The 27,524-nt window shown below is 45.7% G+C and overlaps 1 protein-coding gene across 1 annotated transcript; it reads right to left on the reverse strand.

Moving 5' to 3' along the window:
• Positions 1-10,085: 10,085 nt before the first annotated feature.
• On the reverse strand, positions 10,086-10,286 carry LOC132508411 (protein FAM229B-like). The gene has a single exon (XM_060128569.1). It carries the CDS (start codon positions 10,284-10,286, stop codon positions 10,086-10,088), a length of 201 nt encoding a protein of 66 aa, XP_059984552.1.
• Positions 10,287-27,524: the final 17,238 nt, after the last annotated feature.

Consider the following 27,524-nt stretch of genomic DNA (forward strand, 5'->3'; position numbering starts at 1 on the left):
CACTCTGAGGGTGGCATTGCCACTACGTGAAGATGGCAGAGTGGAAAGATGAAAAGCCTTGGGGCTCATGACGAGACTGTTGAACTGGTGGGTTCACACTGGAAACATCTACCTCTGATTTGCATGTTTTGTGATGTTATGGCCTTGATTGTTTATGCCATTTTGGTTGCATAATTCTAGTTTTTGGGTTTTTTTTTGCGGTACGCGGGCCTCTCACTGTTGTGGCCTCTCCCATTGCGGAGCACAGGCTCCGGACGCGCAGGCTCAGCGGCCATGGCTCACGGGCCCAGTCGCTCCGCGACATGTGGGATCTTCCCGGACCGGGGCACGAACCCGTGTCCCCTGCATCGGCAGGCAGACTCTCAACCACTGCGCCACCAGGGAAGCCCCATAACTCTATTTTAATTGACTATTATTTTACTTGCCACCCAAAGCATTCTAAGTGACACTGAAGTCTATTAGAATCTGGAGCAAATTGGGCCAGTATACTCGAATAGTCTAGAAGGGAAGATTTAGCTCGTGGCTTTTGTGATCGCTGTTATGTCTTTCTCAGGATGTTTTCCCCTTACCCTGTGGGCTGGATGCTAAGCCTCAGGGCCAGCAGCGTGGCACTGAGTAAACAGAAGTGCATGGAGCGGAGCAGTAATGGCTAAAGATGTCACGTTGACTCCTGGAGCTCTGACCAATGGCGACATGACAGTAGCTCGAGGGTTGTGAAGGGCAGACCTCCTGTGTTTCCATCATGCCCCAATTTCCCCACTACTTCGCTCAGCCTCCAAGCTGAAATCATTATTAATTAATAGCTTATACCTATTAGCATGTGGTGATATGAACTGATGTTCATTCTATGAATCTACTAAACGCCTCCCGTGTGCCGGGTCTGCTGCTAGCTGTTACACTGTGTCATCTCACTGTCACTCCTGCAATCCTGCAAAGTAGGTATTATTATGCACATTTTCCAGGAAACGAACCCAAGGTTCAGAGAATTCATTCGTGTGCCGAAAGGTCCACATTAGGATTGGAAATCAGCAGAGGCAGGATGTAACCTCTGGAATGCCCCCTGGTCTAACTGCTCTGGATGGAATTTTGCAGATGGAAGCATCTGTTTTGGATTTGCCCCAGGTCTTGGGTTATTCTGATGGTAAAGAAGAGACATCAACCTTGGTGTCAAAGACCTGGAACTGAACCCTCTGTCTTCTCACCGAGGCAGTGGTGATGACAAAGAGAGCTGTTGTGGCTTTGGGTGGTTTTCTTCTCTCTCTCTAAAAGGCATAATAGTACCTAATCTTCAAGCAATTAATCATTAAGGGAAATAACGAATATGAAACTGTCCAGGTCATAATCACTGCCAAATAATTATTTTAGCTCATTCATTACTCACCCAACCATTATATTGATTTCTGTGTCTGCAAGGTGCAGTGGGTAAAAACCCTGGTACCAGAGTTGGACAGGAAGGCAGAGTCCACCTCTTACCAGCTGTGAAATAGAAAACAATGCAATTAACCTTTGTCAGCCTCACTTCCCCAACTGTAACAAAAGCACTTCCTTTGTGCCAGCCACACTTTAATCATTTTACACTCATTAACTGATTAAATCTTCACAATGGCCTTCAAGGTTGGCCTACTTTTTATCCCCTTACTACAGATGAGGAAACTGAGGCACAGGGAGGTTACAAACTTGGCCAGGGTTACGTGGATAGTGAGTGTTAGAATTGGAATTTGATCCCATAAGACTGGACAGCAAAGTTCACGATGCTATAATGTTATTTCCCCTCCCAGAGTCACTGTGAGGACGAAATAGGTGTCAAGCGCATGAAAAAGTGCGGTTGGCATTCGATACACGTCAGCCACCATATAGTGGGACAGCACAGTGCCGAACAGCTCCTGGGGCTGAGCTCTCTGGATTCGACTCCAGCTCCACCACTAGCTCCTGTGTCCACAACTAGGATGTACAAAATCTTGGGCAAGGGTCTCATTTTCCTCAACAGCAGAAGAGGGACAATAAGAACCTTGTATGCCCAAGGGCTGCTGCAAGCTGGGACAGATAAGGTATTAGAAGAGTACCCGGACCTTTCTAAGTGCATTACAAGCATTGGCTTTTATTATAAAACTTCTAGCTGCTTTCAGTTATGAGTACGCCGGATAGGGGAGATGATTTATCCACCGTCGTCTCCCTGAAGCCCACAGCACAACACAGCATGGAGTTTGTGTGCTCATGAGAAACAGGTTGACTTGAATGTTTGCACGACCTGAGATGCTTTGGGTCTCGTTACCTCTTCCGGGTACAAGAAGTTCACGGGACCTCTGCACTGATGAAGTCCTTTCCAAGCAATTTGCTCACATAACCTGCTCCAGTGGAACAGATGCATATGATGGGTGCGAGCCGGAGGTGGTCAGGGTGGAGAAGCCTGGGATGGAGTGTCCTTGAATATCTTTTTTAGCTCCGACATGGAAGACCTTTGTAATTGGCCTCTACATTCATTCAGTCAGCCACGGTTGGGTACGTCCATGTCTGTTTATTTCCTTGAGAGAGGCAAAGCTGCACATTTAATTACTCTTTCCTTTTGGCAGCTCTCCGAAAGCAGAGATTCTTCAGTCATGTGGGCATGGAACACACCTGAAGACAGGCCATGCAGCCTAAAACTCTCCCTCTCCCCTCTTCCCCCCCTTTCTGCAGCTTCCTTTAACTTGAACTTCCAAATATCTCTCCAGTGCTCCCCTGCCCTCATACACACTCACTGCCTAAGTCTGCAGTCTTAACCGTCTCTCCCCTGAGTTCCTACGGCAGCTCTCTGTCTCTGCCTGTCCCTCTTCTCTTCCATCTCATAATCCGCCCTCCATCTTGTGTCCAAGGCGATTTTCCTAAACAGGACCATTTCACTTGCTGTTTGAAATGCTTCAGTGGCTTCTGCCTGCTACGTGCCAGGCCTCGGAAAGAAAGCACTGACTGAGCAAACAAACACAGCCCCTGCCCTCTTGGGATAATAGTACTTAATTACTACTACTAAGTAATTAAGTAATTACTTAGTAATAGTAATTATTACTTAGTAATACTAAGTAATAGACAGTCTCGGGGTGGACTGTCTAGTCCATGTTTATTGCACACGATTGTGGCCATTTCCACCAAGCGGTCGTCCAGGGGGATTTGAGTGGGCGCACAGAAAGCCTTGCCCAGTTGCGGTAGGAAAACAGGCTGCCTGCGGAGTTGCCGTGAGAGCTGAATGCTGACACAGGAGGAATGAGCCAGGCTCTGCAGGGCGCCCAGGGGGTGGGGAGAGCACGTGCTGGGCCAAGCTGAGCACCGGACACCGTGCTCCCACCGTACTGCAGGCCTTGTTACCCCGGACGGCGGCCACTGGCTTGTCTGTGCGCGTCAGTCTCCCCACTGTCCCCAGAGCTCCCCAGGGGCAGAGGCCTTGCCTTCTCTTATTCTGCATGCCCAGTGTAGTGGACACTTGATAAATATTGTTACGAGGGGATGACTAGATGAAGAAATGGGTGGCCTCTCCCTTTCGTGTTTTCATCGTTTAATTGCAGCCCCCTCCGTGTGCGTCATTTTTGCTCAGAGATGTACTGGGCCTCCTCTTCCTTCTCGCCTGGCCCCAGACCCACCTTTTCTGAGTCAGACACAGAGAATTCAGAGGGAGCCTCTGCAGGTGAATACAAAGGAAAGCAAACGCCTCTGTGTAAACGTGAGATGTCGGTGCTTCCTGTTCAATCTGCCTCCCAAGAGTCTGTGAGCTACTGTTCCATGAAATGGCAGGGGTGGTGTGTGTGTGTGTGTGTGTGTGTGTGTGTGTGTGTGTGTGTGTGTGTGTGTGTGGTGTGCATATGTATTGTATGAGGTGTGTGTGAGATTTAACACGGTTTAGCAGTGGTTATGTTATAATCCTTGGATCCAAGCTGTAGGTTCTAATCACCCAGGTTATCCTTTATTGCTATGTGGTCACTTGACCTCTTGGATCTGCGGTTTCCTTACCAGTAAAATGGCCATAACTGTCACCTCAGAAATGCTGTGAGGATTAGAGACATTGCATTTAAATCACCTACCATCTAAGGTTTTGATTAATTTCACTACTGAGCTGCCAGGCTCAGGGGTCCATCCCATTCCAATGAAGGGCAACTGCAGGCATCATATTTGAACCCATCAGCCAGCCCTGTCCAGGGGCCCCTTGAGCTAAGATAAGGGCAGACCAGAGCCAAGGGCTATTAAGCCAGCAGTGTCCTAGTGAAGATGTAATGTCCACCCTGATTTCTTCTTAACAGACTTTGGGGAGGGGCTGGCAGAACTTGGTTTTAATGGAAAACCACAGTGGGTGGCTGAATGCACTTGTCTTCACTAGGTCCTGTGTCTGGAATCACTGGGTCTGGGGCTGAGGTTTCTGAAGCTCCCTTAGGTCACGGAGGAGACCCCTGAGGGGCCTGGGCAGCTCCTCTCTGTTTAAACACACACAGTCCTCCAGGCCCTGAGCAGTGTCCTGGTGGGGGATAAAAATCAAAATAGTCCACTCTATATTGTGTGTCTGTTGTGTCCCAGACGTTGGGACAGACACGCCAATGCTATAACATTGAATTCTCGCGGTAATTCTCTAAGGCAGTGGGTCTTAACTGGGAATGCTCCCCTTCTCCCCACACACAAACCTCAGGGGGCATTTGTCAACCTATGGAGATGTTCCGATTTTCAAAAACCACATAGTCATCTTAATAGATGCAGAAAAAAGCATTTGTCAAAATCTGAAATCCCGTCATTATAAGAAAGCTCAATGAACTAGAAATAGAACTTTCTCAACCTGATAAAGGGCATCTACAAAAAACCCACAGCTAACATCGTATTTAACGATGAGAAACTGAGAGCTTTCCCCTCAAGATCAGAAACAAGACAAGGATGTCTACTCACACCACTTCTGTTCAACACCTTCTGAGGGTCTAGCCAGGGCAAGTATATGGAAAAAAAGAAAGAAAGAAAAGATATCCAGATTGTAAAGGAAGGTGAAAAAAAATCTCTATTAGCAGATGGCATGTTCTTGTAAAAATCCTAAGGAATCTACTAAAAAAACTATGATAACTAATAAATGAATCCATCAGGGTTGCATAGTATAAGGTCAATATGAAAAACTGATTGCATTACTATACATGAGCAATAAACATTCCAGAAATGAAATTAAGAAAACATTCCATTTACAATAGCATCAGAGAGAATGAACTATCTGGGAATAAATTTAACACAAGTAGTACAAAAACTTAAAAGTACAAAATACTGTTGAAAGAAATTAAAGAAAATCTGAATAAATGGAAAGATATTCCATGTTCTGGATTGGAAGAGTTAATACCGTTAACACGGCAATGTTCCTCAAACTGATCTATGTATTCAACACAATCCCAGGTGACTTTTTTTTTTTTGCAGAAATTGACAAGTTGATAATAAAATTGATATGGAACATTTAAGAGACCTAGTATAGCCAAAACAAGCCAGAAAAAGAGAGGAACAAAGTTAGATCACTCACACTTCCCAATTTCAAAAGTCAGCTGTTAAAAGATCAACCGAGGCACATTAAAACGTTCCGGAGTTTGAGCGTGCATCCATTCAAATTGGACAGCGCCAAACTGAATAGATAGGAGCCCTCCACAGACAGGAGCCAGGGGAGTGGTTTTTATAGAGAAGAAGCGGAAGCAAAGCGAGGACATTATTTGATTGGCTGGAGCTTGAGCAGTTGCCTTGTTTGGGAAAGGCTGATTGGCTGTTTGTGACTGGTTGTTCTCAGGTTTCATTTCCTTGAATTTGAGTGCATTGACTCTGGTGTAAGTTTCGGTTTGCATGCACACAGTACCAAGGCATTAGAGCCAGCCCAGTCTAAAGGCCCCCTTGTTTAATTTCTTTAACACTGTGAACCTACAGTAATCGAGACAGAGTGGTACCGACACAAGGATAGACATGTAGACCATTGGAATAGAATTCAGAATCCAGAATTAAATCCTCATATTTCTGGTTAACTGATTTGTCAGCAAGGGTGCCAAGACCATTCAGTTTGGAAGGAATATCCTTCTCAACAAAAGATGCTGGGGCAACCAAATATCCCCATGCAAAAGTACGAAGTTGCACCTCTTCTTCACACCACACAGAGTAATTTCAAAATGGATCATAGACCTAAATGTAAACTAAAACTATAAAAATCTTAGAATAACATACAGGAGTAAATACTCACGGCCTTGGGTTAGGCAAAGCCTTCTTAGATATGAGACCAAAAGTACAAACGGCAAAATAGATAAGTTAGACTTCTTCAAAATTAAAAACTTCTGTGCTTGGAGGATGCCATTGAGAAGGTGTAAAGATGACCTACAGAATGCGAGAATAGATTTGTAGATTGTATATCATGTAAGAAACTTGCATCTAGAATATATTTGAAAGAACTCTTACAAGTTAATAAGAAAAAGACAATCCAATTTAAAAAATGGGCAGTCTTCTTTCCAAAGAAGATACGCAAATGGCCAACAAGCATGTGAAAAGATGCTCAACCTCCTTCCTCATTAAGGAAATGTAAATCAAAACCTCAATGAGATACTGCTTCGCATCCACTTGGATTACTATGATAAAAAGTTCAGACAGTAACAGATTTTGGCAAGGATGGGGAGAAATTGGAACGTTTCACACTGCTGGTGTCTGTAGCCACTGTGGAAAATAGTCTGGCAGTTTTCCAAAGGTGAAACAGAATTACTACGTGACTCAGCAATTCCATTCCTAGATATGCACCCAAGAGAAATGAAATTGACGTCCGCACAAAAACCTGCTCGTGAACGCTCATAACAGCATCATTCATAATACCCAAAACAGAGAAACAACCCATGTATCCATCACCTGATGAATGGATAAAGAAAAGGTGGTATGTCCATACAGTGGAATATTATCTGGACATGAAAAGGAATAAAGTACTGATACCTGCTACAACTGTGTGCATGGTGTGTGGACAGAGGAACTTTGAAGACATTATGCTGAATGAAAGAAGCTGGTCACAAAGGACCACATATTATAGGAGTCCAATTTTTATGAAATGTCCAGAATCAGCAGATATATAGAGACAAGAAGTCGATTATTGGCTGCCTCCAGCTGGGAGGAAAAGGGTGGGTTGCTGGTCTTATGATGATTCAAGCATACTGGCTCACTTTTAGGGACGATGAAAATATTCTGAAATTGATTGTGGTAATGGTTGCACAATTCTGAATATACTAAAACCCACTGAATTGCATATTTCAAATGTGTAAGGTGTATGGTATGAAAATTATAGCTCAATAAAGCTGTTAAAAATAAAAATCAGCCCTCTAGATTCTAAAGTGCCTGTTCCGTCCTGGCAGGGGGTGGCTCCTGGAAGCTGCTTTTCCCTGAGACCAGGGTGGGGTCTGGGGACAGGAGTTTCCCTTAGTTCCGAGTGTGCAGGAAGGGGCTCTGCATTAAGTGCAAGTGCGCCAATGGCATCTCTGGGGACCCCTCCTTCGAGTCCTGTCTCACTACAGATCTGCCTCCTGACCTCATTTATGGTCAAGTTCAGGTTTTTCCTGCGGGACTGGGGCTTCCGCTTTGGTACTTACTCTTAGCACACAGCAAGGGGTCGTGAAAACAGTGGTGGTCTTTAGAGCTATGCACAGCTGGCTGTGAGTTCTGGCTCAGCTCTGTGGAAGCTATGAGGCACAGGTAAGTCACCCAGCCTCTGTGGGATTCCATCCCTTCCTCTATAAGTTCAAGAGAAAGCGAAAAGTAACTTGTATCAGCTTGTGAGAGGGTGAGACAGATGACTCTGTCAAGTATCGAATTTGGTGTCTGGCCCATGGCAAGTGCTCAGCATTCATTCCTTCTCCCGAATGGTGGAGACGCTGGCAGTGCTTTACGCACCTGGACAGATCCTTCTGAACTGAGGCAAGCTCGTTTAGTGTCTCATAATAATGATAATGAGAAAGAAAACAGCTATCTCTTATCGAGGGCTTTCTGTTTTCAAGAGAGTTTGCACAACTAAGTTGTTCAGTGCTGGCCCTGCCCCATGCAAGGAGCCTGGGACGAGGTGGCAGGAGGTGGCAGGAGCCTCTGGAGGGCTTTCGGGACAGCTGAGTTGGCCTGGGCAGCCCAAGGCCTTCGCGCAGCCCGGGCACGTTTCCAGGTCCTCACTGTGATCCCCAACCTCCCTCCTGGATCCAGGCTGCTTCCCCATCTTCGCAGGCGCATTCCTCTGGCTTGGGACGCACAGTTCTGATAAGTCCAGTGGAGGCTCAGGGTCCTTGGGAGGTCAAGGAACTTGGGCCCCAAATGTCGTCTGTCCAGTGACAGAAACCAGATGCTGCGAGGGAACGGAAGCCAAAGGGAAAATAAGAAGTTAAATGAAAGGGCCAGGAGCCCGATTCCTCCCCCACCACTGGGCTGAAGGGTCGGAGCAAATGCCCACAGCTCTGCTTGGACCCGCCGTATCACCACCATTTTCTCGGGGTCCCATTGTGAGGGGCCAGGGCTGAGCCCCTACTGTCTGCATCCCAGCTGTGCCCTGGGTGGGACCCTGGGAGACTCTCAGGGAGAGGAGTGGGTTTACATCTGTGCAAGCCCCTTATCTTGAGGCAGGTGGATAATGGAGTTTGTGGATGGTTGGCACTCCGTGGACCCCACTGAGGATCACCTCTCTCAGCCATAAACAAGGGAAACAACACTACAATATAGCAAAAGCCTAGAGCAGCTGTCATATGTTAAGCTTCTATTCTGTGCCAGATATCGACCTGGTGTTTATATACATGATCTCATCCAATCCTTAAATCAAGGTAATGTTACCCTTTTTGTTTGCAAATGAGGGGACTGAGGCTCTGAGTGTCGAGTGACCTGCTAGCTAGTCATACAGCAGGACAGCGGGGAAGCAGAGGTCTGCACCCACCTCTCATCTTGGTCCTTACTCCACGCAACATCCGTGGTAGCTACTAATTGTTCCTTGAGGTTGCCATGTTTTCTGGCTATAGAAAAGTGGAGAGGTGAGCAGGGGTGAATCTTGAAGGCTCTGCTAAGCCTTACACAAGAACTGAATCTTTTTTTCTTGTGAGAAATGGGGAGCTGTTAAGAGCTGCATTTTAGAAAAATCACCTTAACTGCCCTGTGGATATACCTTGATGTAGAGGGGCTAGCGAGGAGCTGTTCTAATAATATAGGTGAAAGCTGAGGTGAGCTTGAGTTAGGGCCATAGGATAGGGGTGGAGGAGATACACACATAGAGAATTTAATTGAGTAGATTCTGTGGGACTCGATGGCTAACTGTACATAGGAGAAGGGGGAAGAGAGGGCAGCCTCATTCTGAAGCCTGTGTTCTTTCCTCCCTCTGAACTAGTGTTTTTTTGTTTTGTTTTGTTTTTTTGGGGTTTTTTTTTGCGGTACGCGGGCCTCTCACTGCTGTGGCCTCTCCCGTTGCGGAGCACAGGCTCCGGACGCGCAGGCTCAGCGGCCATGGCTCACGGGCCCAGCCGCTCCACGGCACGTGGGATCTTCCCGGACCAGGGCACGAACCCGTGTCCCCTGCATCGGCAGGCGGACTCTCAACCACTGCGCCACCAGGGAAGCCCCTGAACTAGTGTTCTTTTGATAAACGCTTTTACATTCATCATCTAATTTGATTCCCCAAACTGTTCTCTAACTTCAGTTGAGCAGATGCTATTTCTGCATCACAAATGAAGACACTGAGTCTCAGAGAGGTGACAGGATGGGTTGCTTAAAAATCAAAGTGCTTGGGGAATTCCCTGGTGGTCCAGAGGTTAGGACTCCATATGCTTCCACTGCAGAGGGACCGGGTTCAATCCCTGGTGGGGGAACTAAGAACCCGCAAGCTGCTCCCCCCCCAAAAAAAAATCAAAGTGCTTGAACTCAGGTTTCCTCATCGCCCATCTGTTCTCCTTGCTCGAAATCACCGTGACCTCATTTACTTAGATTTTTTTTTTCATCCAAAGGTGCCACCACTTTTGTTTACTGGATCATAAGATGATACTGGCCCATTACCCTTGACCTAGTCAAACCTCTACAGAAGACTTAATGATGCTATTTAGATGCATTTCCTTGCTGCTTTGTGCTGGTGGCTTTCACATTGTTGCGTAGACAGTGATGGGAACATCAGTTATTGTCGGGCCATGACTTCCAGGGCATCTTCCGAGTTGCCTGGCTGGTGACATCTCTTTCTCATTACAGGCAGCACTGGAGCTCAGCCCAGGCTCCAGCCCAACTGGAGAATCTCCCCCTTCCACTGGAAACCTCCTTGGTTGGGTCCCAAACTGAAAAGGCATAATTCACTGAAAACCAAAATAGCCCGAGTCTGATTCCTTTAGAGGTGAATACAACAATTGCTTCTACTGACCTTCCAGAGAAGGCTGGAATTGCCAAAGGGATGATGATCAGATGTTCCAGTGACACCCAGAAATTGTGACCTCAGAGGATTCTTTCACATAGTTTCCTACCCCGGCCTCCGGAGCTGCCGATGCTCAAAGATGTTGATGAGGGAGCGAGGATCTGTGGTCCAGAGGCCCAGTCGCTATTCTTAGATATTTTAAGGGTGGAAGTAGTTTTCATTTTTGAGGGACGGGAGAGGTGGGGAGAAACTAGATAAGAGGGGATTGGTGAGAGGTGGAGCTGTTGCTTTCCAGCCATAGTTACCCCGCTGATTTATTTATGAGTGTTCAGGCATAGGTTACACACATGAAAAGCAACATGCTCAAAGGAAGCTCCATATACTACAGTCTGGATTGACAAGACTCAAATGAATGATTTTTATTCCATTGTTCAAGGCTTTTTCCCCCCTTCTCACTCTATCAAAGAATTCCTCGTAGGGTTTCTTGAAAGAGCAATCTCAGCCTCCCATGATGCTTTTAAAATGCAATTTATTGCACACGTTTTATTAGCATTCCACTGCTTACTAATGCAGTGCATGTTCAAAATGGCATGCGTCCACCCTTAGAAGGATGCCAGCTTGTGATGTCATTAGTTTGGGATTTGCAGTTGTCTTCATGGTTTTTTGGACAGGCACGCAGTGAGTCCAGTCTGTGGTGGAGTTTAAAATGGCTTAATTTCTCCAAATCAAACTCAGGCTAACATACACTATGGAGGTTCCCCGGCAGAGAGGTGGTGTGGGTCTTGGAGAGATGGCAGTGTGAAGACCCAGCCTCTGGGGCTCTCCTTGACATCAAACGACACAGAGACCTGAGCCAGCTTCTCCCTTCTCTGAGTCTCACTTTCCAGAAGAGGAAAGTTAGGAGGAGGGGAGAAGCCAGTGGCTCGACACTTACGTATTTATTCCTATAAGTATTTGTTTGTTTATTTTTCAGCTGCTCAACCCTTTCCCCCCAAAACAAAAAATTATTCAGAAGCCCAAAATATAAAGCAAATATAAACAAAGCAGCCCTTGGAGGTCTATGCCCCTGGCCATCCTTTATTCCCATGGAAGACCTTGGGAAAGCAGGTTATAGGGAATTTTTAGGGGAAGATGGTCACTCCGATGCCTTCTAGTATGGTGTATACCTGCGTTTCTCTCCAACCTACTTCAGCCACTTAGTAGCTCTGAGAACTCAGGGGGTCACATAGCTTCTGGTCTCTGTTTTCTCATCTGTAAAGTGGGGCACTCATGGCGCACTTGAAGGGTCTGATAAAGAAAAACTCTAGGACATTGTCCAGACACACATATATGCTTATTGTGGTGTGTGTGTAAATGCTGACATTTGCTGAGCAGTACATACACGATGGAACTAATGAAAGCACTTTCCGTGTATTAACTTTTTAATTCTTACAACACTATGAAGAAAGCACTTTTATTCCCCCTCAATTTATAGATGAAGAAACTGAATCTCAGAGAGACTAGGCAGCTTGTTCGAGTTCAAAGAGCTAGTTAGTGATAGATAAGAACGTTGGCAGTTTTATACATATTTGGTACAGACCTTGTCTGAAAACCTAACCCAGTTTTTAATAACCTGAAACCCAGGTTATTAAACCAGACCTCTGATCCCAGGATTCCACCTGAAAGCCTGTGCTTCCTGCATTCCTACAGCATGACCCCTTGCCAAATGTTTTAATAATTAAAAAAAGAATTTTAATTATTTTTTCTACCAACTTTTACAGTCATTTTATTAGGTGAGATATAAAACACTTTGGGGATTTCAGAGTCAGTGACCAACCAGCGCAGAAGCTCTAGGCCTGGGGGCTCTGCCTCAGCTATTTGTCCTGGATGTGAATAGTTTCTTCAATGCTGTATTTTAATCAATCTGAGATGCCACGGATTTTAAGATTCATCCTGCCTGTTGTTGAAGCTTTTAAAATGTAAAAAACCAAAAATCCTGTCTTAAAATCAATGAAATAGAAGAAGAATGTGCTCCATGCCTCGATGGAGCCCTTTTACAGATGGGACAACTGAGTCTCGGTGAGTCTAAGTGTCTCATTCAAGGGCTCACTGCTGGTTGGTATAGGGCTGGCGCTGAAACCCAGCCTTCAGTCTCCTGTCCTGTGCTTACTTCCCGGGACATATTGGGCTCCAGAATCGTGACGTTTTACCACTGGGCGTTACTCGGGAGAAGTGATGGCTGCAGAAGAAAGTGCAGCAGGGTCTCTGCCAAATCCCTTGAGGCGTGGGGGGTCCGTGGAGAGCGTGCGTGTTGCTTTGCTGGCAGGGATGCCTCCCTGGGCCCTACCCGTGATTTGTACCACAAACCAAAAGAGTAAACAAAGGGAAGGGTCACGTGTCTTTAGGAGACACATTTTCAAAAGTCAGCAAAAATCAAATACATTGTACAAATATTTGGTGAATAACCCGTCCTCGTCTTTAGAAGTCAAGGACTGTAGATGAGTGGTGATGTTCCTTCTCAACTATCCAAATATTATCACTAAGGCTGTGGAGGGCAGAGCGAGAAGCAGATGCCCGTTCCCACAGCCGCATCATCACAGTGCAGAACGGAGGGAGTGTTAACTGGAGGCTGGGGCACAGTCTCCCTGTGGAATGTTTGGGTTGGTACAGTATGGAGGAGGGAACATTGGGTGTGGAGTCAGGCAGATATGAGTTTGAATTGTATCTGAATCATTAGCTATCTGAGTAACCTTAGTAAGCTCTTCCAACTCGGCGGATCTCAGTTTCCTCCCCTGTAAAAGGGGGATATTTAATTTAGCCTCAAGCCATGTGGGAATTCAGTTAGCTGGCACGTGTAATTGTTCTTGACTCAACACAGGAGCTCAATACATCTTTCTTCCCCATCCTTTCTCCATCTAAAACCGTACACCCACTCACCCCTATTACCCATTCCATGCCCTTTTGGGTCCTATGAAAGTTTGGTTTCCCCAGACACAGTGCATGAGAGCAGGACATGGGTACCAGTAGTTTATTTTGAAGGTGACCTCAGGAAGCAGGAGGGAGGGAACAGAGATGGAGACAGTAGAGGAAAAGCTACCATGAGGGTGTGCTATACAGGAGGCCAGTGGAGACAATGGAGTCTTGACTTTGTTGGGTCATCTGCAATGTGTCGAATGTTTTCCAGAATCGCTCCTCTGAGAACAGAAGGCTAGTGCATTGGCTGATGGTTGCCCTGGGGATGTTTTCCACCACTGACCCTTCCGCACCCACACCCAGTTCTTCTGGACCATATGCACAGAAAGCAGAAAATACAAAAGCTCTTCTAAGTTCAGTTGCTGGCATCACTGTCCACCGTGGCTGTGCCTGAAATTAGATGTGAGCCAAAGGGATTTGACACCAGGTACCAAAAATCATCGGCTCCAGGAAATTTAAGACAGACGTCACAAGAATAATCTAATGTCCCTAGACCATAAGAGACTGGGCTTTGCACTCTAGGTGCATTACTAATTGGCTGAAATATCTTGTCTATGTGACAACCTTTCAGGCTTCTGTTTCCTCATCCACAGACTGGGAGGAATTCATGTAAATTAAATGAGATAACAAATATACAAGGACTAAAAGGGTGCCTGGAAGACAGTAAGAATTCAACAAATACTAGGTGTTGCTGTTATTATTATTATTTTTTAAATTATTATTTTTTTTATTGCGATATGCGGGCCTCTCACTGTTGTGGCCTCTGCCGTTGCGGAGCACAGGCTCCGGACGCGCAGGCTCAGCGGCCATGGCTCACGGGCCCAGCCACTCCGCGGCATGTGGGATCTTCCCGGACCGGGGCACGAACCCGCGTCCCCTGCATCGGCAGGCAGACTCTCAACCACTGCGCCACCAGGGAAGCCCTGTTGTTGTTATCGTTGTTGGTGGTAGTAGCAGCAGCAATGGCAGTGGTGGTGGTAGCACTGGGGTTTGGGCTACAGCCCAGAGTTTTACCTATAATCCAGTTGATTCTAGAGCCTGGTGATGCAAAGTGAGGTCTTCAGACCAGCAGAAGCAACATCACCTGGGAGCTTGTTAATATGGAGAATCCTCTCCCCTCTCCCCAGACCTAGGACTTAGAATCTGCATTTTAACTGATCTGCGAGCACATTACATTTTGAGAAGCAGTAGTCTGGCAGGGTGTTTCTAGGCTGGAGGATTAGGAATGTGCCCTGAAGCTCTGGCTCTAGGGAGGAAGGAACAGGAATGAGGTGGGAGGATATTAGAGAGATGGGATTGGTGGGGTTTGGTGACAGTTCAGACAGGGGCCTGTGAGGAAGGAGGAGGGAGAGGTATGAGTTTCTAGGCTGTCATCCTCTTTTCCTTTCCCTTCCAGTGTCTGTGAAACATCCAGGTCAAGCGATCCAGGACAGGTGTAGAAGCAGAGGGTCTGGAACTTGGAGAGGTTGAACAGAAAGGTTTCAAATTGTGTGTCACCAGCATATTGTACTAAAAACCGCCATTTACTGAACACCTGTGATGTGGTGGTAACAGGCAAGGCCCTTTCCCTGCATTATCTCCTTTAACCTGCACGCTGCCCCTGTGAGCAAGATACGGTTCTTGCCCCATTTTACAGACGAGAAAACTGTGATGTGGAGAAGTTGTTTTTTAACCTTGGTCACCCAGGTAATAAGTGGAGAAGGGAGCATTCAAAGCCAAGGAAGACTGAGTCCAGAGCATTCTCTTTGCCCAGTGATGCTGTGTTACACAGAGAGGACCATGCAATTTCTGGAACATTCATGCCACTTAATTGTTTACTAAGAAATTTCACATCCCCTTTCTTGTTATCCTTACATGGATACTAGCATCACTGTCTTCCTTTTTGTATATGAGGAAACCGAGGCTCAGAGAGAGACGAGGGTATTGAAGTTTCATAGCTCGCAAGTGATAAACAGGAGACATTCCATGTCATCTCCACCATACCGTGCCGCAGACCCCTGACTCAGCTTACCCTTTGAATATAGTGGCATTAGTTGCCTATTCAATCCCTTTCAAATAGGAGTGCCTTGGTAATGGATGTGATAGCTGGACTGACAGCAGCCACATTGCAATCATGAGGCAACAAACATGAGGTAATGTGGCAACTGGTAAGAATGGCAGAGAAAACAACCAGAAAGAGCTTAGGTCTCTGATGCCACAGTCAAAGCATCCCAACCAATATTAGGAGCTCTCTATCTCCAGACCTTTCCCCATGTGCAAAAACAACAAAAACGAACCCTATTTGTTTAAGCCGCTATTAGTACAGTTTTCTGATTTGCCTGTGAGCATATTCCTAATGGAAACATCCTTCTAAAAGCAAGGACAGTGGTTGTATTGCTTTAATGGTGCTTTTGTGAGAACATCTCAGAGCACACACTCATTACTCAATAATGGTGGCCATTACCACCTAGCCGTGTGGCTCTGACTCCAGTCTGAGAAGCTTTCCCGTTTCCCAGGCTAATCTCCACCACAGGGCAATGGCATTCTGCAGGGGTCTCCTGCAGTCAGAGTTTATCCCAAGGCAATTAGCCCTCGGCTTTTGAACTTTTTTCCTCTGTGTCTGACATTCATCATCTTGTCAACCTGTCCCAAAGGCTCTTCAGGCAAGTCTGGGAATGTCCTGAGGAGTTTCCCAGAGCATGTGTAATGGATGTCTCCTTTCCTCACGGCCCTTTCTGGTGTCTCTGAGTGGGCTGCTGGTCCTGGGGAATCTCAGATCCAGAATCCATTTCCGGAGTAATGTCAACCCAGGTTTTCTTCTTTGGGAGGATAGAGGGAGTGAGGAGTGGGCTCTCATAGGGGAAGAGCTGGACAGCACTGGAGCTGAACCACCAGGTATCTGTGTCACAGGCTCCAAGAGCATCACTGGCCCCTGCTTGCTGTGATGGTGCCGGTGGATTTGTAAAGTGCATGCCCAGCACCGCTGTGTGGACTGCATGCAAGAGTCATGATGGCTGCAGAGCTGCAAGGCCTCTGGATGTTACTCTGTCCCACTAGCTCTTTATAAAGAAGACACCGAGGAACAGAGAGGTTGAGTAACTTGCTTGAGGTCACACAGCACATAAGGAGTGGAGCCTGGATTATAAAAGAATCTGTCCGATTGGCTCAAAAGCCTTTGCCCTCCAAGGTTATATCTGATCTGGCTTCTGCCTCCTGTCAGGACATATTGTGCTGTGGCTACACAGGCCACTTGTCTGGTCTCTCATTTTTGAGCTTGTCCTGCCCCAGATCTTTTGCATTCTTTCCTCTGCCTGGGATGCTTTCTTCCCTTCTCATTTTTCAGGGTTCAGCTCATATGTCAATTCATCAAAGAGGATTTCCCTGACCACCCAGTCTAAGACTGCCTCACCCAACTCTGCGAGTCACTTTCTTGCTACATTTTGCTATTTATTATCTGTCTGAAACCACCTTACCTACAAGTTACTGACTGTCTCTCCTGTGAGAATGTAAACCACAAAAAAACAGAGCTGTCTGCTCTCTCAGTTATTTTGCCGACACCCCGCACTTATCACATAGTAAGTGTTCAATACTATTTTAGGTTTCATGAATTAAATGGTTGGCGTTGGGATTCCCATAGAGATAATATCTGACTATAAAATAAGATGTTAACAGTAGAAAAATGGGGTGTGGAGTATATAGGAACTCTCTGTACTAACTTCGCAAGTTTTCTGTAAATCTAAAACTATTCTAAAATTAAAGGTTTATCAGAAACAAACAAACAACAACAGAACCCAAAGGGAGTTGCTGGTGTTCACCCTTGCAGCTGGGCAGTGGAGTACGGTCATACGGTTTCCACGGCACAGAGCCCCTGGCTGAGCGCAGGAGAGATGGAAGCTTCTGCAAACCGTCCCCACCAGGCGGTGGGACCATGGGGAGGACTGTGCCTGCCCAGAGGAACCATCTCTTTCTCATGAATCCAAAGGTTGCTTAAAGCGGGGCAGGTCTGCCTTCCTCCACCCCATTCTCCTCTCCTGCTTTTATTTCTGCTTCTTGCTGTGTCCTATCTCCTTTAAAAATGGTAAACCTTTTCATAGAGCTTTACACAGGCTTCTTCTATCACTGTTTCCGAGATGGGGTTTCATGCCGGGAGGGTACCTTCTGCTGACCAATTGCCCGTGTGCTCCTACGTTTGACCTGCTGATATTATGATTTGTCCTTGTTTTTTTCTCTCCTTCCTTGGGGCAGCACCCATGGTGGCCTCCAGTGGTGCGGTGGGAATAGCCCTGGACTGGGATGCACCACCTTAGGCCGCCATCCCTTCTGTCACTTCAGCGAACCCTTTCCCGTGGCCGACCCTCAATGTCTAAGTGCAGAGCTAGATGGGCTGTGTGACCTTGGGCACGTTGCTGTGCTTAGTCTCCTCAGTGTGCCTTGGTTTCCTTGTCTGTGAGCTGGGAACAGTCATAGCTCCCATTTCATAGGGATGTTGTGAGTTAACACTTGTAAAGTTCTTGGAAAAGTTCTGGGTAAATACTAAGTGCTCAATGAATGCTAGTATAGTCAGCCCTCCACATCTTAGAATCAACCAACTGTGGATTGAAAATACGGGAAAAAGTTCTAGAAAGTTCCAAAAAGCAAAACTTGAATTTTCCAAGTACAGGCAACTATTTACGTAACATTTACATTGTATTTACAACAATTTACAAGGCATTTACATTGTATTAGGTATTATAAGGTAATCTAGAGATGGTTTAAATGAGTTGATGCTGAGAATGTGCTGTATGTTATATGCAAATACTACGCCATTTTATATAAGGAACTCGAGCATTCTTGGATTTTGGTATCCTTGGGGGAGTCGTTCCAGGACCCCCCCTTGCATACGAGTGATGACTGCAATAATAATAATAATACACTGTTTATAATAATCATTATTACTAGTAATGATTATTACTGACATGAATTAATTCTTATTAATTCTTCTTAGTATAAATATTACACATGCTAATTTGATAAAGTGATCATCCAAAAATACAATTCTAATCAGGGTTTTCCCCTGCATATAAACCTCTGTCCCGGTATGAGTTTCCCTTTGCTGCTGTAGTAAACTGTCATGAACTTACTGATTCAAAGAACACAAATGCATTAGATCACAGTTTAGGGGATCACAAGCCAGAATAGTTTTATGGGACTAAAATCAAGATGGAGGCCTGGCTTTTTTCCTTTCTGGAGGCTCAGGGGGTAACTTCCCAGCTTCTAGAGGCTGCCTGCATTCCTTGGTTTTTGGTGGCATCATTCTGACCTCTGCTTCTGCCGCATGTCTTCTCTGACCTGGCCTCTCTTTTATAAGGACCCTGATGATTGCATTGGGCCCTCCCCATCTCAAGATTATTCATTTAATGAAACCTGCAAATCCCTTTTGCCACGTCAGCTAACATGCTCACAAGTTCTGAGGGTTAGGAAGGTCTTCGGGGAGGTGTCATTATTCTGCCTACTACAATTCTCTTTAGTATAAAGCCTGAATTTTTCACACTGGCCTCAGACCTAAAATTTGGAGTCACTCCAATGCTTTGAGCCTTCAGCCTATTGAATCCCTTTCCACCTCGTTTGCTATTTTCCCACAGGCCTGAAATCCCCCTTGCTTGCCTTTATCTCCCTGTTTCCATCTGAGAGGCCCCCTACCTTCTCCATAATCCGAATCATACCCTTCCTTCAGGATCCAACTTATCTATGTTAGACAGCAATTGTCACAAAAATGCCACACGTCACACCACCACAACAAGTCAGTGGCTTAAATCCACAAACATTCATTCTCACTCATGTTTCTGCAAGTTAGCTGGAGATTAGCTGATCTAAGCAGAACTCAGGTGGGATTGGCTCCCAGCGGGAGGGTGGGTTCTTTCATCCTCCCCGACCATGGTTGGTTTTTTTTTTGGTCATGGTGATGGCAGTAGCGTGAGCAAGCACATTCAACTCTGTTCTCTATCAAGCTCACTAACATTGCATTGGCAACAGCAAGTCAAACCTTGCATCGCTGGAACAGGAAATAAACTCTGCCCATAGAAGAAGAGGAAGAAGAGCAAATGATTCTGATTATCATAATGTCTCCTCCTCCAGGAAGGCTTCCCAGAGTTCCCCAGCTGCAATCTCTTTCTCCTTCCTTTGGCCTCTCAGAGCCCTCTGTGCTTTTCTTATAGCCCTGTGTTTTATCCATCACATAGTTCATTATCTTTACTAGAGTAGAGATACCTTCTAAATTGTAAGCTGCTTAAGAGCTGGACTTGATTCATATTTTTGTTACCACTAGTTCCCACATTCTACCCTGCCCCAAGTGCCCGCTGAATGCTCAGTTAAGGTCTTTTAAACAAGAGAACATATACCATCCATCTCTTGGTAGTAGAAGCCCCACCAGACCCACCAGAGTGAGAATTCTCTTCTTGATGATATCCACAAGCTTGCAATATTCAGGGCACTGAGTCTGGGACCCAGAACACATTCATGACTCCCCGACATTATATTGTTCTCTGTGTCCTAGTTATAAGAGGGAGAAGAAAAGTCTGGCCATTTGACTGAATGACTTTAGGCCACGTTCTCAATGGCTATTTTCGACAAGAGGGGTTTTAAAACCAAGGAGGAGGAGAGCCTGGGGCAGGACTCAGACACTAGGACTCTTCAGGCACATGACTATGACTCGTCTCAATCGTTGTCAGATCTGAGCAGCAGTTTTCAAACTTATTTGGCCATAGAACTCCCTTCTCCCACATGACACATATTAACATCCTGTGGGACTCGATGAGAAGGAGGACACGTACCCATGGGCCTATCCACGGCCCACTTAAGCCTTGGTTTAAAAAGATTCTTTAGGGCTTCCCTGGTGGCGCAGTGATTGCGAGTCCCCTGCCGATGCAGGGGACACGGGTTCGTGCCCCGGTCCGGGAAGATCCCACATGCCGCGGAGCGGCTGTGCCCGTGAGCCATGGCCGCTGGGCCTGCGCGTCTGGAGCCTGTGCCCCGCAACGGGAGAGGCCACAACAGTGAGAGGGCCACATAATGCAAAAAAAAAAAAAACAATAATAACATAGTAAGGAATATTCATATTGTTCTCTTCCCTCCCTCTTTCTTTCCCTCCCTCTTTTCTTCCATTTTTTTCCATTCATTCATCCATCTAACATTCACTGAGCAACATGTGCCTCCACCTTAGTGCTCCAGGTTCTCAGCTACCTGATATGAATCCACCTGTCCCTCAGCTGAGTCCAGCAGATATTTCCTGAGCAGCATCTATGCACCAGCATCGTATAAGCCCTGGGATCCCATGATGGATGAGATATAGTTCCTGCCCCAAAGATCTCTGTCTAAAGCAAGAAACAGATGTACCAACCAGAAATTACAGTGCCCTGAGATACGTGTTAAAAGAACTATGCACACACCCTTCAGGACCTCACTTCCCCACATAGTAAAATAGATGATTTATTTCCATGCTGATTTCCAGTCCCGACACCCCTGTGAACCAATGCCTTCAGAACAAAAAGTCAGAACAAGCTGCTGGGTCTGCTAACCTGCTAATGCCCCGATCAAGCACTCAGGTTCTTCCCTGCCTGCCTTTCAGAGGAAAACCTGTGAAAAGTATATATTTAATGCCCTATGAAATAATAATGGGTCTTGCGCAGAAAATTTCATCTGAAATTACGGAGTTCTCTGTGTCAAACACATCAAAGGATATTTCCCGGACGTGCTTAGCGTCTTACAAGATTGAATAATAAAACATGTCGAGAGAAGTGGTGAATATTCATATGGGCTAGTAAAAGTTTGATTCATTCATAAAGGAATATGAGGAAGAGAAAATGAAAAAGTATTGGCGTTGCATAGGAAAAAATCAATATTAAAGAGACTCAATGAAACGTTATAGTTGTCTCTGGGAGGTGGAATTCTATGTGATATTTATTTCCTTTTCCATACTTTTATGTATCTCCCCAAAATTCTGCAACTGAGCATGAATTATGTACATCTTTAGAAAATAAACATTACTTAAAAAGAAAAAAAAACTCTCAGTGACTTGAAGATTGGATTGTTGGTGGACTGCCATCTGCCCTGATCTTTCCTGGAGGGGATTCGGAATTGCCTTGTATGAAGTTTTGCTTCTAAAATGACAATTAAGTAGGTTTGAAATAACCTTGTGAGCTGGCCTCCTATAGACAGGGATGTCTTCACCTTTGAAGGTGCTGGTTGTGCTGAGACGCCAGCCTTCTGCAGAAGAACCTACCATAGGACAAAAGTCCACTAAGCAATGATGGGACTTCACAGGGACCTGACACATGCTTTAACCAAGTGGATCAGAAGTGAGTTGACACGTGCTATCACAGACAATAGTAATAAAACCAACAATAACAATGACAAATGCTTATTCTGAACTAATGCTTGTTTCGAGCTGAGCTTTGGTCTGTGTTCCTTATACGTTAATTAATTTTAGTGATGATGATTAGCTGAGTGAACCAAAAGAGAGGATTCAGAAAAATTTGGGTCTAGTCATTGCACTTGTTTGGGCTCAGTTCTTTCATCTGTAAAAGGTACATAATGCTTTCTTTTGTGTTGAATTCATCAGAGGGATGACATGGAGGGTGAAGTGAGATTAGTGGGTGAACCTAACTCCCTCACCGACTCATTCATTCATTCACTCATTCAATAAACATTATCATATACTTAGCTTATCCTAATTTTGAAAAGAGAGAGAGGGAATTCTCTCTGCCTGGCAACCTGAAGTTCCCTCGTAATCTTGCAAAGTTCCTCCTGAAGGATGTGCCCCATGTCAGCAAATCAGCGACTCCTGGGAAGGCCCTTAAACAAGAGGTGTCTCTGGGGATCATAGATGTACGTACGCGATGCATCTTGTAAAGCTCCCATCTCAGGAGGCAGAGCAGCGCTGAGAGAGGGAAAGAGGCCAAGGGTCCTGACACTGGGGAATCAGGTGGCTTATACCATCCTCCATCCCTGGAGCCCTCAGGTACATGAAGCAATGCATTTTGTTTGGCTTCTGACCATTGAAACCGATTTAAAGTACAAGCTAGAAGAAAAAGCACCAAAACATTAATATTGAAGGAAAGGTGTTTTATTTCCTGTTTCCTTTTATTTCTGTATTTTAAAAGCGTTCTATCAGGGCTTCCCTGGTGGCGCAGTGGTTGAGAGTCTGCCTGCCGATGCAGGGGACGCGGGTTCGTGCCCTGGTCTGGGAGGATCCTGCATGCCGCGGAGCGGCTGGACCCGTGAGCCATGGCCGCTGGGCCTGCAAAGTGTTCTATCAAGAAGATCATTTTTTTTACTTTTATGATAAGAAACAAATAAAATGTAAATGCTTTAAAGGCTGCATTGTGATACCTGCCTTGGACACTACCATCTTCAGGTTGTTTATTTGTCTATGTTTCTCTCCTTGGGAGCTCCCAGGGTTTCTAGCCTGGGTCCTATGAGGCCATCAATCCCTGTTTGTCGAATGTATGCTTGGCAGGCCCCACAAACAGGCTCCCACACCACTGGTCCAACCACCTCCCCCCTTACCTTCTCTTGTAAAGGCTAGAAAGTTAAATGTTTCATTGTCCAGCATCCTTCGAAGCTAGGAGTGCCTAAGTAACTAACATAGCCCTAACCTACCAGGTGTTGCCAGAAATACCAGGAGGTGCTTCATTCCCAGAAAAAGAGTGCCAAAGCTCAAGAAGGGAAGACTCTTTGCTTCTGCTCCGTCCCCTTCTTCCTGCCTGTAGCACTGACATTCTGCCCCCGGTGCCCATGCAATGTTTGTCTTGCATCCATGGGATACCAAGTACAAGGAGAAAGGCCAGCACCCTGGAATGGCAGAGCATCCGGAGGGAGGAGCCTGGATCCCTGCTAGCATCCCTGAGAACTCTCATTAGCCCTGAACTTGAACTGCTTCCTGCTGGGGTTCTTGTGTTGGAAGACACCTAAATCCCAGTTGTTTTCACTGCTGTGGCTGAATTTCTGTTATAGGCAGCAGATTCACTATAAGACACTGAGTGAATGAACGAGGGACTGTAAGTGAACATATGGGGGTGCAGGAGGGCCTTGGAGCGCATCAGCACTGACTTCGGTCCAACGCCCCAGGTCAAGGCTGATACTCACAGTGTCCCGGGACCTACTTCATTACAAAGCAGACTAGGGTTTCCTGTGAGTCCAGTGTCTAACCTGTTCTCTAGAGAAGAATTTGTTTCTGTGTCAGCAAATGCTAGGTTAAAACGATGTTTCAGGGTAAATCTTGACATCCTCCTCATTGTTGAGTGAGCCATAGGTACTTGAATTGCCGGAGTGAGCGACATCCACTTAGATCATCCCAATTATGCCAGTGAGGAAACTGTAGCCCAGAGGTGGCTATATTTACTCAGGGTCACACAGCGACTCGCAGTAGAGGAGAGCAAGGGTTCTGATACAATGGCCCCAAATGTCCCGTCTCCGTCCCCACCAGGACAGTCCGCTGAGCACCCACCACGGGCAGACGATGAAATCAGGAGGTGAGGAACTTACCGAAAAACTCTTCGCCTTCCCAAAAAGGAGAGAGAGTGTCTGTACATCTGTCAGTAGATCTAGGGACGAGAGGAGAGAAAGGCAGCCAATTGGGCTGTGAACAATCAGAATTCCTCTGTGTGGCTACGTCCTGAGTGTTTCCTAAGTGCTGCCATGCTCCATTCTTCACTTGGTGCCCGTACACCTCTGTGCAGCAAGGAGAATTAGCACTTCTCCTTCACCGACTGAGAAACCACTGCTCAGAGGGCCAAGTCCCTGATCCAGCATCTCTTGGTACAGAGTTGTCATACTGGGAAAAGCCTGGGAAAGAATAGGTCCTTCAGATGTGAGCCCCAGAACAAGTCTTAGGACCCAAGACAGGAATGACAGACCATGTGACTTCTGAATGATGGAATATTCTACAAAGTGTGTGATTAGATTTTAAAAATCAAACTCTCCTCACCCTATTCAATCATGGTTTAGCTTCAGAGGGGCTCTGTCTTCATTTTCAATTGCTCTGGAAACAACTGAGCTCTGCATTCTTTTTCTTATTTTGTTCATACTCTCATCCTCCCTTTTCCTATCTATTCTGAGATGTTATACTACTAATAGTCACTCGTGTCAGGGAAACTACGAAAACCCAAATCCTTTTTGTAGAATGCACGGAAGGTTTCTAAAACTCTTTGACTGCCAGTCCAAGGTGTGTCTTTCTCTAAATCTGAAGACGTATTTGTTTATTTTTGCTTTTGTTTCCTTTGCCTTAGGAGACGGATCCAAAAAAAATATTGCTAAGATTTACGTCAAAGAGTGTTCTGCCTATGTTTTCTTCTAAAAATTTTATGGTTTCACATTTAGGCCTTTAATCTACTTTGAGTTTATTTTTGTATAGCGTATGAAAAAATGTTCTAATTTCATTCTTTTACATGTAGCAGTCCAGTTTTCCCAGCACCACTTATTGAAAAGACTATCTTTTCCCGATTGTATATTCTTGCCTCCTTGGGATTAAAATATACACACTACTATATATAAAACAGATAACCAACAAGGTCCTACTGTATAGCACTGAATCACTGTGCTGTACACCTGAAACTAACACAACATTGTGAATCAACAATACTTCAATTTTAAAAAACTATAAAATGCTGAATAAAATGTTAAAAAAAATCTGAAGATGCCTAGTCTCAGAGAAGGAGATGGTTCACCAAACAACACGTAAACGAGCGTCGGCAAAACCAATATGCTTTCTCTACGTTTCTTCACTTCACAATGTGTCTTTTATGAATATGTAACTAGGCATATAGAATACACTCACATCATTGCCTAGTTAAAGAATATAAATGATAAGGGTTGCTCTGTTAGGAAGTCACCTTTCTTTTTCTCCAGATGACCACCACGTAATCTAACACTTCCTAAAACACCTTATACAAATGTAACATCAATTCCCTTTCTCCTCTGTCTAATCCTTGGATTTCCTGGACATCACCAGTGTTATGGATTCTTGGCCCAGTGCAAATGTTGATGAGATGTGTCACACTCTAACGAAATGGCATTTGAGGAAATAAATCAATAGGGCTGGTTATTCACATCACAAAGGAATCCGGGAGAGTGCATTGGAATAATTGGTTGTAGAGAATATATGCCTGTAGAGGGGCCTTGTGGTCTTGTGGGGAAAGTCCTGGGCTTCTGATTCAGCTCTGCCTCTTTCTGTTTGGGATATCTCTCCACTCTCTTTAAACAATAATGGTAGAAATGGCTGTGGTAGTTGTCGGGGTAGTCAGAATGACAATGACAATGATGATGTCAGTGGAAGCTTATAGGATTGCTTTGTGAACTAACTGAAATGAATAAAAACACAAAACAAACCTGGAACACGGGGCTAGCCCACTCTTGTCATGGAAATAAAGAGTAGCTATTATGATTACAATTATGGGAAACCCCCAACCAAGAAGAAAGAAGTGTTTTGAGGAATAGTTAGGTATGACATGGGAAGGTCTTGCCCCTGGAGTGTGCGCAGGGTAAGACTCAGAAAAGAGTATATGACTTGGAAAAATTTCTTTTCTGTAAAGCCAGACCCAGGCTCTGTTTGTCTTTGCTCCCCTGGGACACCGCCCCCTTACTTCTGGTGGACACTGTCTTCGAGTCGTCCTGATATGGTCAGCAAAGTGTCTTCTTTTCCTCCTCAGCCCACCCTTGACTCAGGAGGCTACTGAGAGTCATGGTACTTTGACGACGGTCATAGTCACTAGGGCAGGAACCGCACTTGCACTCCCAACACAGTGTCTAACACATTGTAGATGCTCAATAAATATTTATGGATGAAATAAAGTGAGGGAAGGAACCTCAGGTTTTGGGGACAGGAAAGTGACTGAGACCCCCCAGGTTAGAGGCAGTGTTAGCTATAAGATTGGGAACTTGAGCTGCAGTAGAGAGACTGGGGTTCTGCCCCTCACTCTACCACCCCACGTTAACTATGTGACTTTGGCCGAGTCACCTCTCTTTTCAGCATGCTGCCCCTTTGGAACTGGCTCTGGGCCATAAAAGGAGCCAAAATAGATGTGTCAAGTAACCTCATTTTCTGTTCTAGGTCCAGATGTCTCATAATGTGATCTCACTACGATATCAAGATTTTCTCTTACGTGTCATTTGAAGTTGGCAAAAGTTGACATGGAAAAAAATGACCTCTTCTTCCCAAGAAATGTTCAGAGGCTAGACTCAGAGCCTTCCCAACCTTCCCTGATTAGCTTTCTGTGGGGAAAGTCAGTGAAAGCCCTTGAACCAAAGACATTCTAGTTTGGGGAAGTGGAACCTAGGAGCAAAATGGGAGTGTGGGATCCCTCTGGCTGATCCTCTGGGAAGGTGAGGGTGGAGATCCCACCATAAGTCTAGGAACCTGAGTGCACAGAGGACATGGGTGCTGCACCAGGAACTTGTAGAGGCGTTTCTGGTGCAGCACAGGGTGGCAGCCACCGAACAGCTGTGACTATATGGCATCTCTGGCCAAGGCAGCTTCCTGAATCTCTATGGCCCTGATGTGGCATGGAAAGGTGAGACAAAGCCATCAGCAGCTCGTAAATGGTAGTCTTGTTGGGTATTGGTTCAGAATATCCCTTCCAAAGGAGGGAAATCCTTACTGCTACCCACAGGCCTATAGGGTCTTGTCCCTGGCCTGGCAACGTCCCATAACTCAGGTTCTAGCTCTTTCTCTTGCCCCTCCAGGACTTCTGCAGTGGCTCTTCCCTCCACAGGAATGCTCTTTTCCTGGCCTGGTTCTCCCTTCAAGCAGCTCTGCTCAGATACTTCTTGCTGGGCAGGGCTTCCCCAACCTCCACCTATAAAATAGTTCCTTATCCCTCTCTCCAGTCAGCTTAACTTTGGGGTCAGTTTCCTGGGGCTGCTGTAACAAGTTACCGTACACTTCGTGGCTTAGACCAAGAGAAGTTTATTCTCTCAGACTTCTAGAGACCAGAAGTCCAAAATCAAGGTGTCAGTAGGACCATGCTCCCTGCAAAGGGGAGAGTCCTTGCTTGCCGCTTCCAGCCTCTGGTGGACCCCGGCATTCCTTAGCTAGTGGCCACATCACTGCAGCCTCTGACTCTATCTTCACATGACCTCTTCTCTGTGTGTCTTTTTCTGTCTTTCATAAAGACACTCTCGTTAGATTTAGGGTCGAGTAAGACCTCATCTTGATTCTTACCTTAATTACACCTTGAAAGACCCTGTTCCCAAATAAGGCCACAGTCTGGGG

The sequence above is a fragment of the Lagenorhynchus albirostris genome, chromosome 17 (assembly GCF_949774975.1).
Source record: "Lagenorhynchus albirostris chromosome 17, mLagAlb1.1, whole genome shotgun sequence".
NCBI lineage: Eukaryota > Metazoa > Chordata > Mammalia > Artiodactyla > Delphinidae > Lagenorhynchus > Lagenorhynchus albirostris.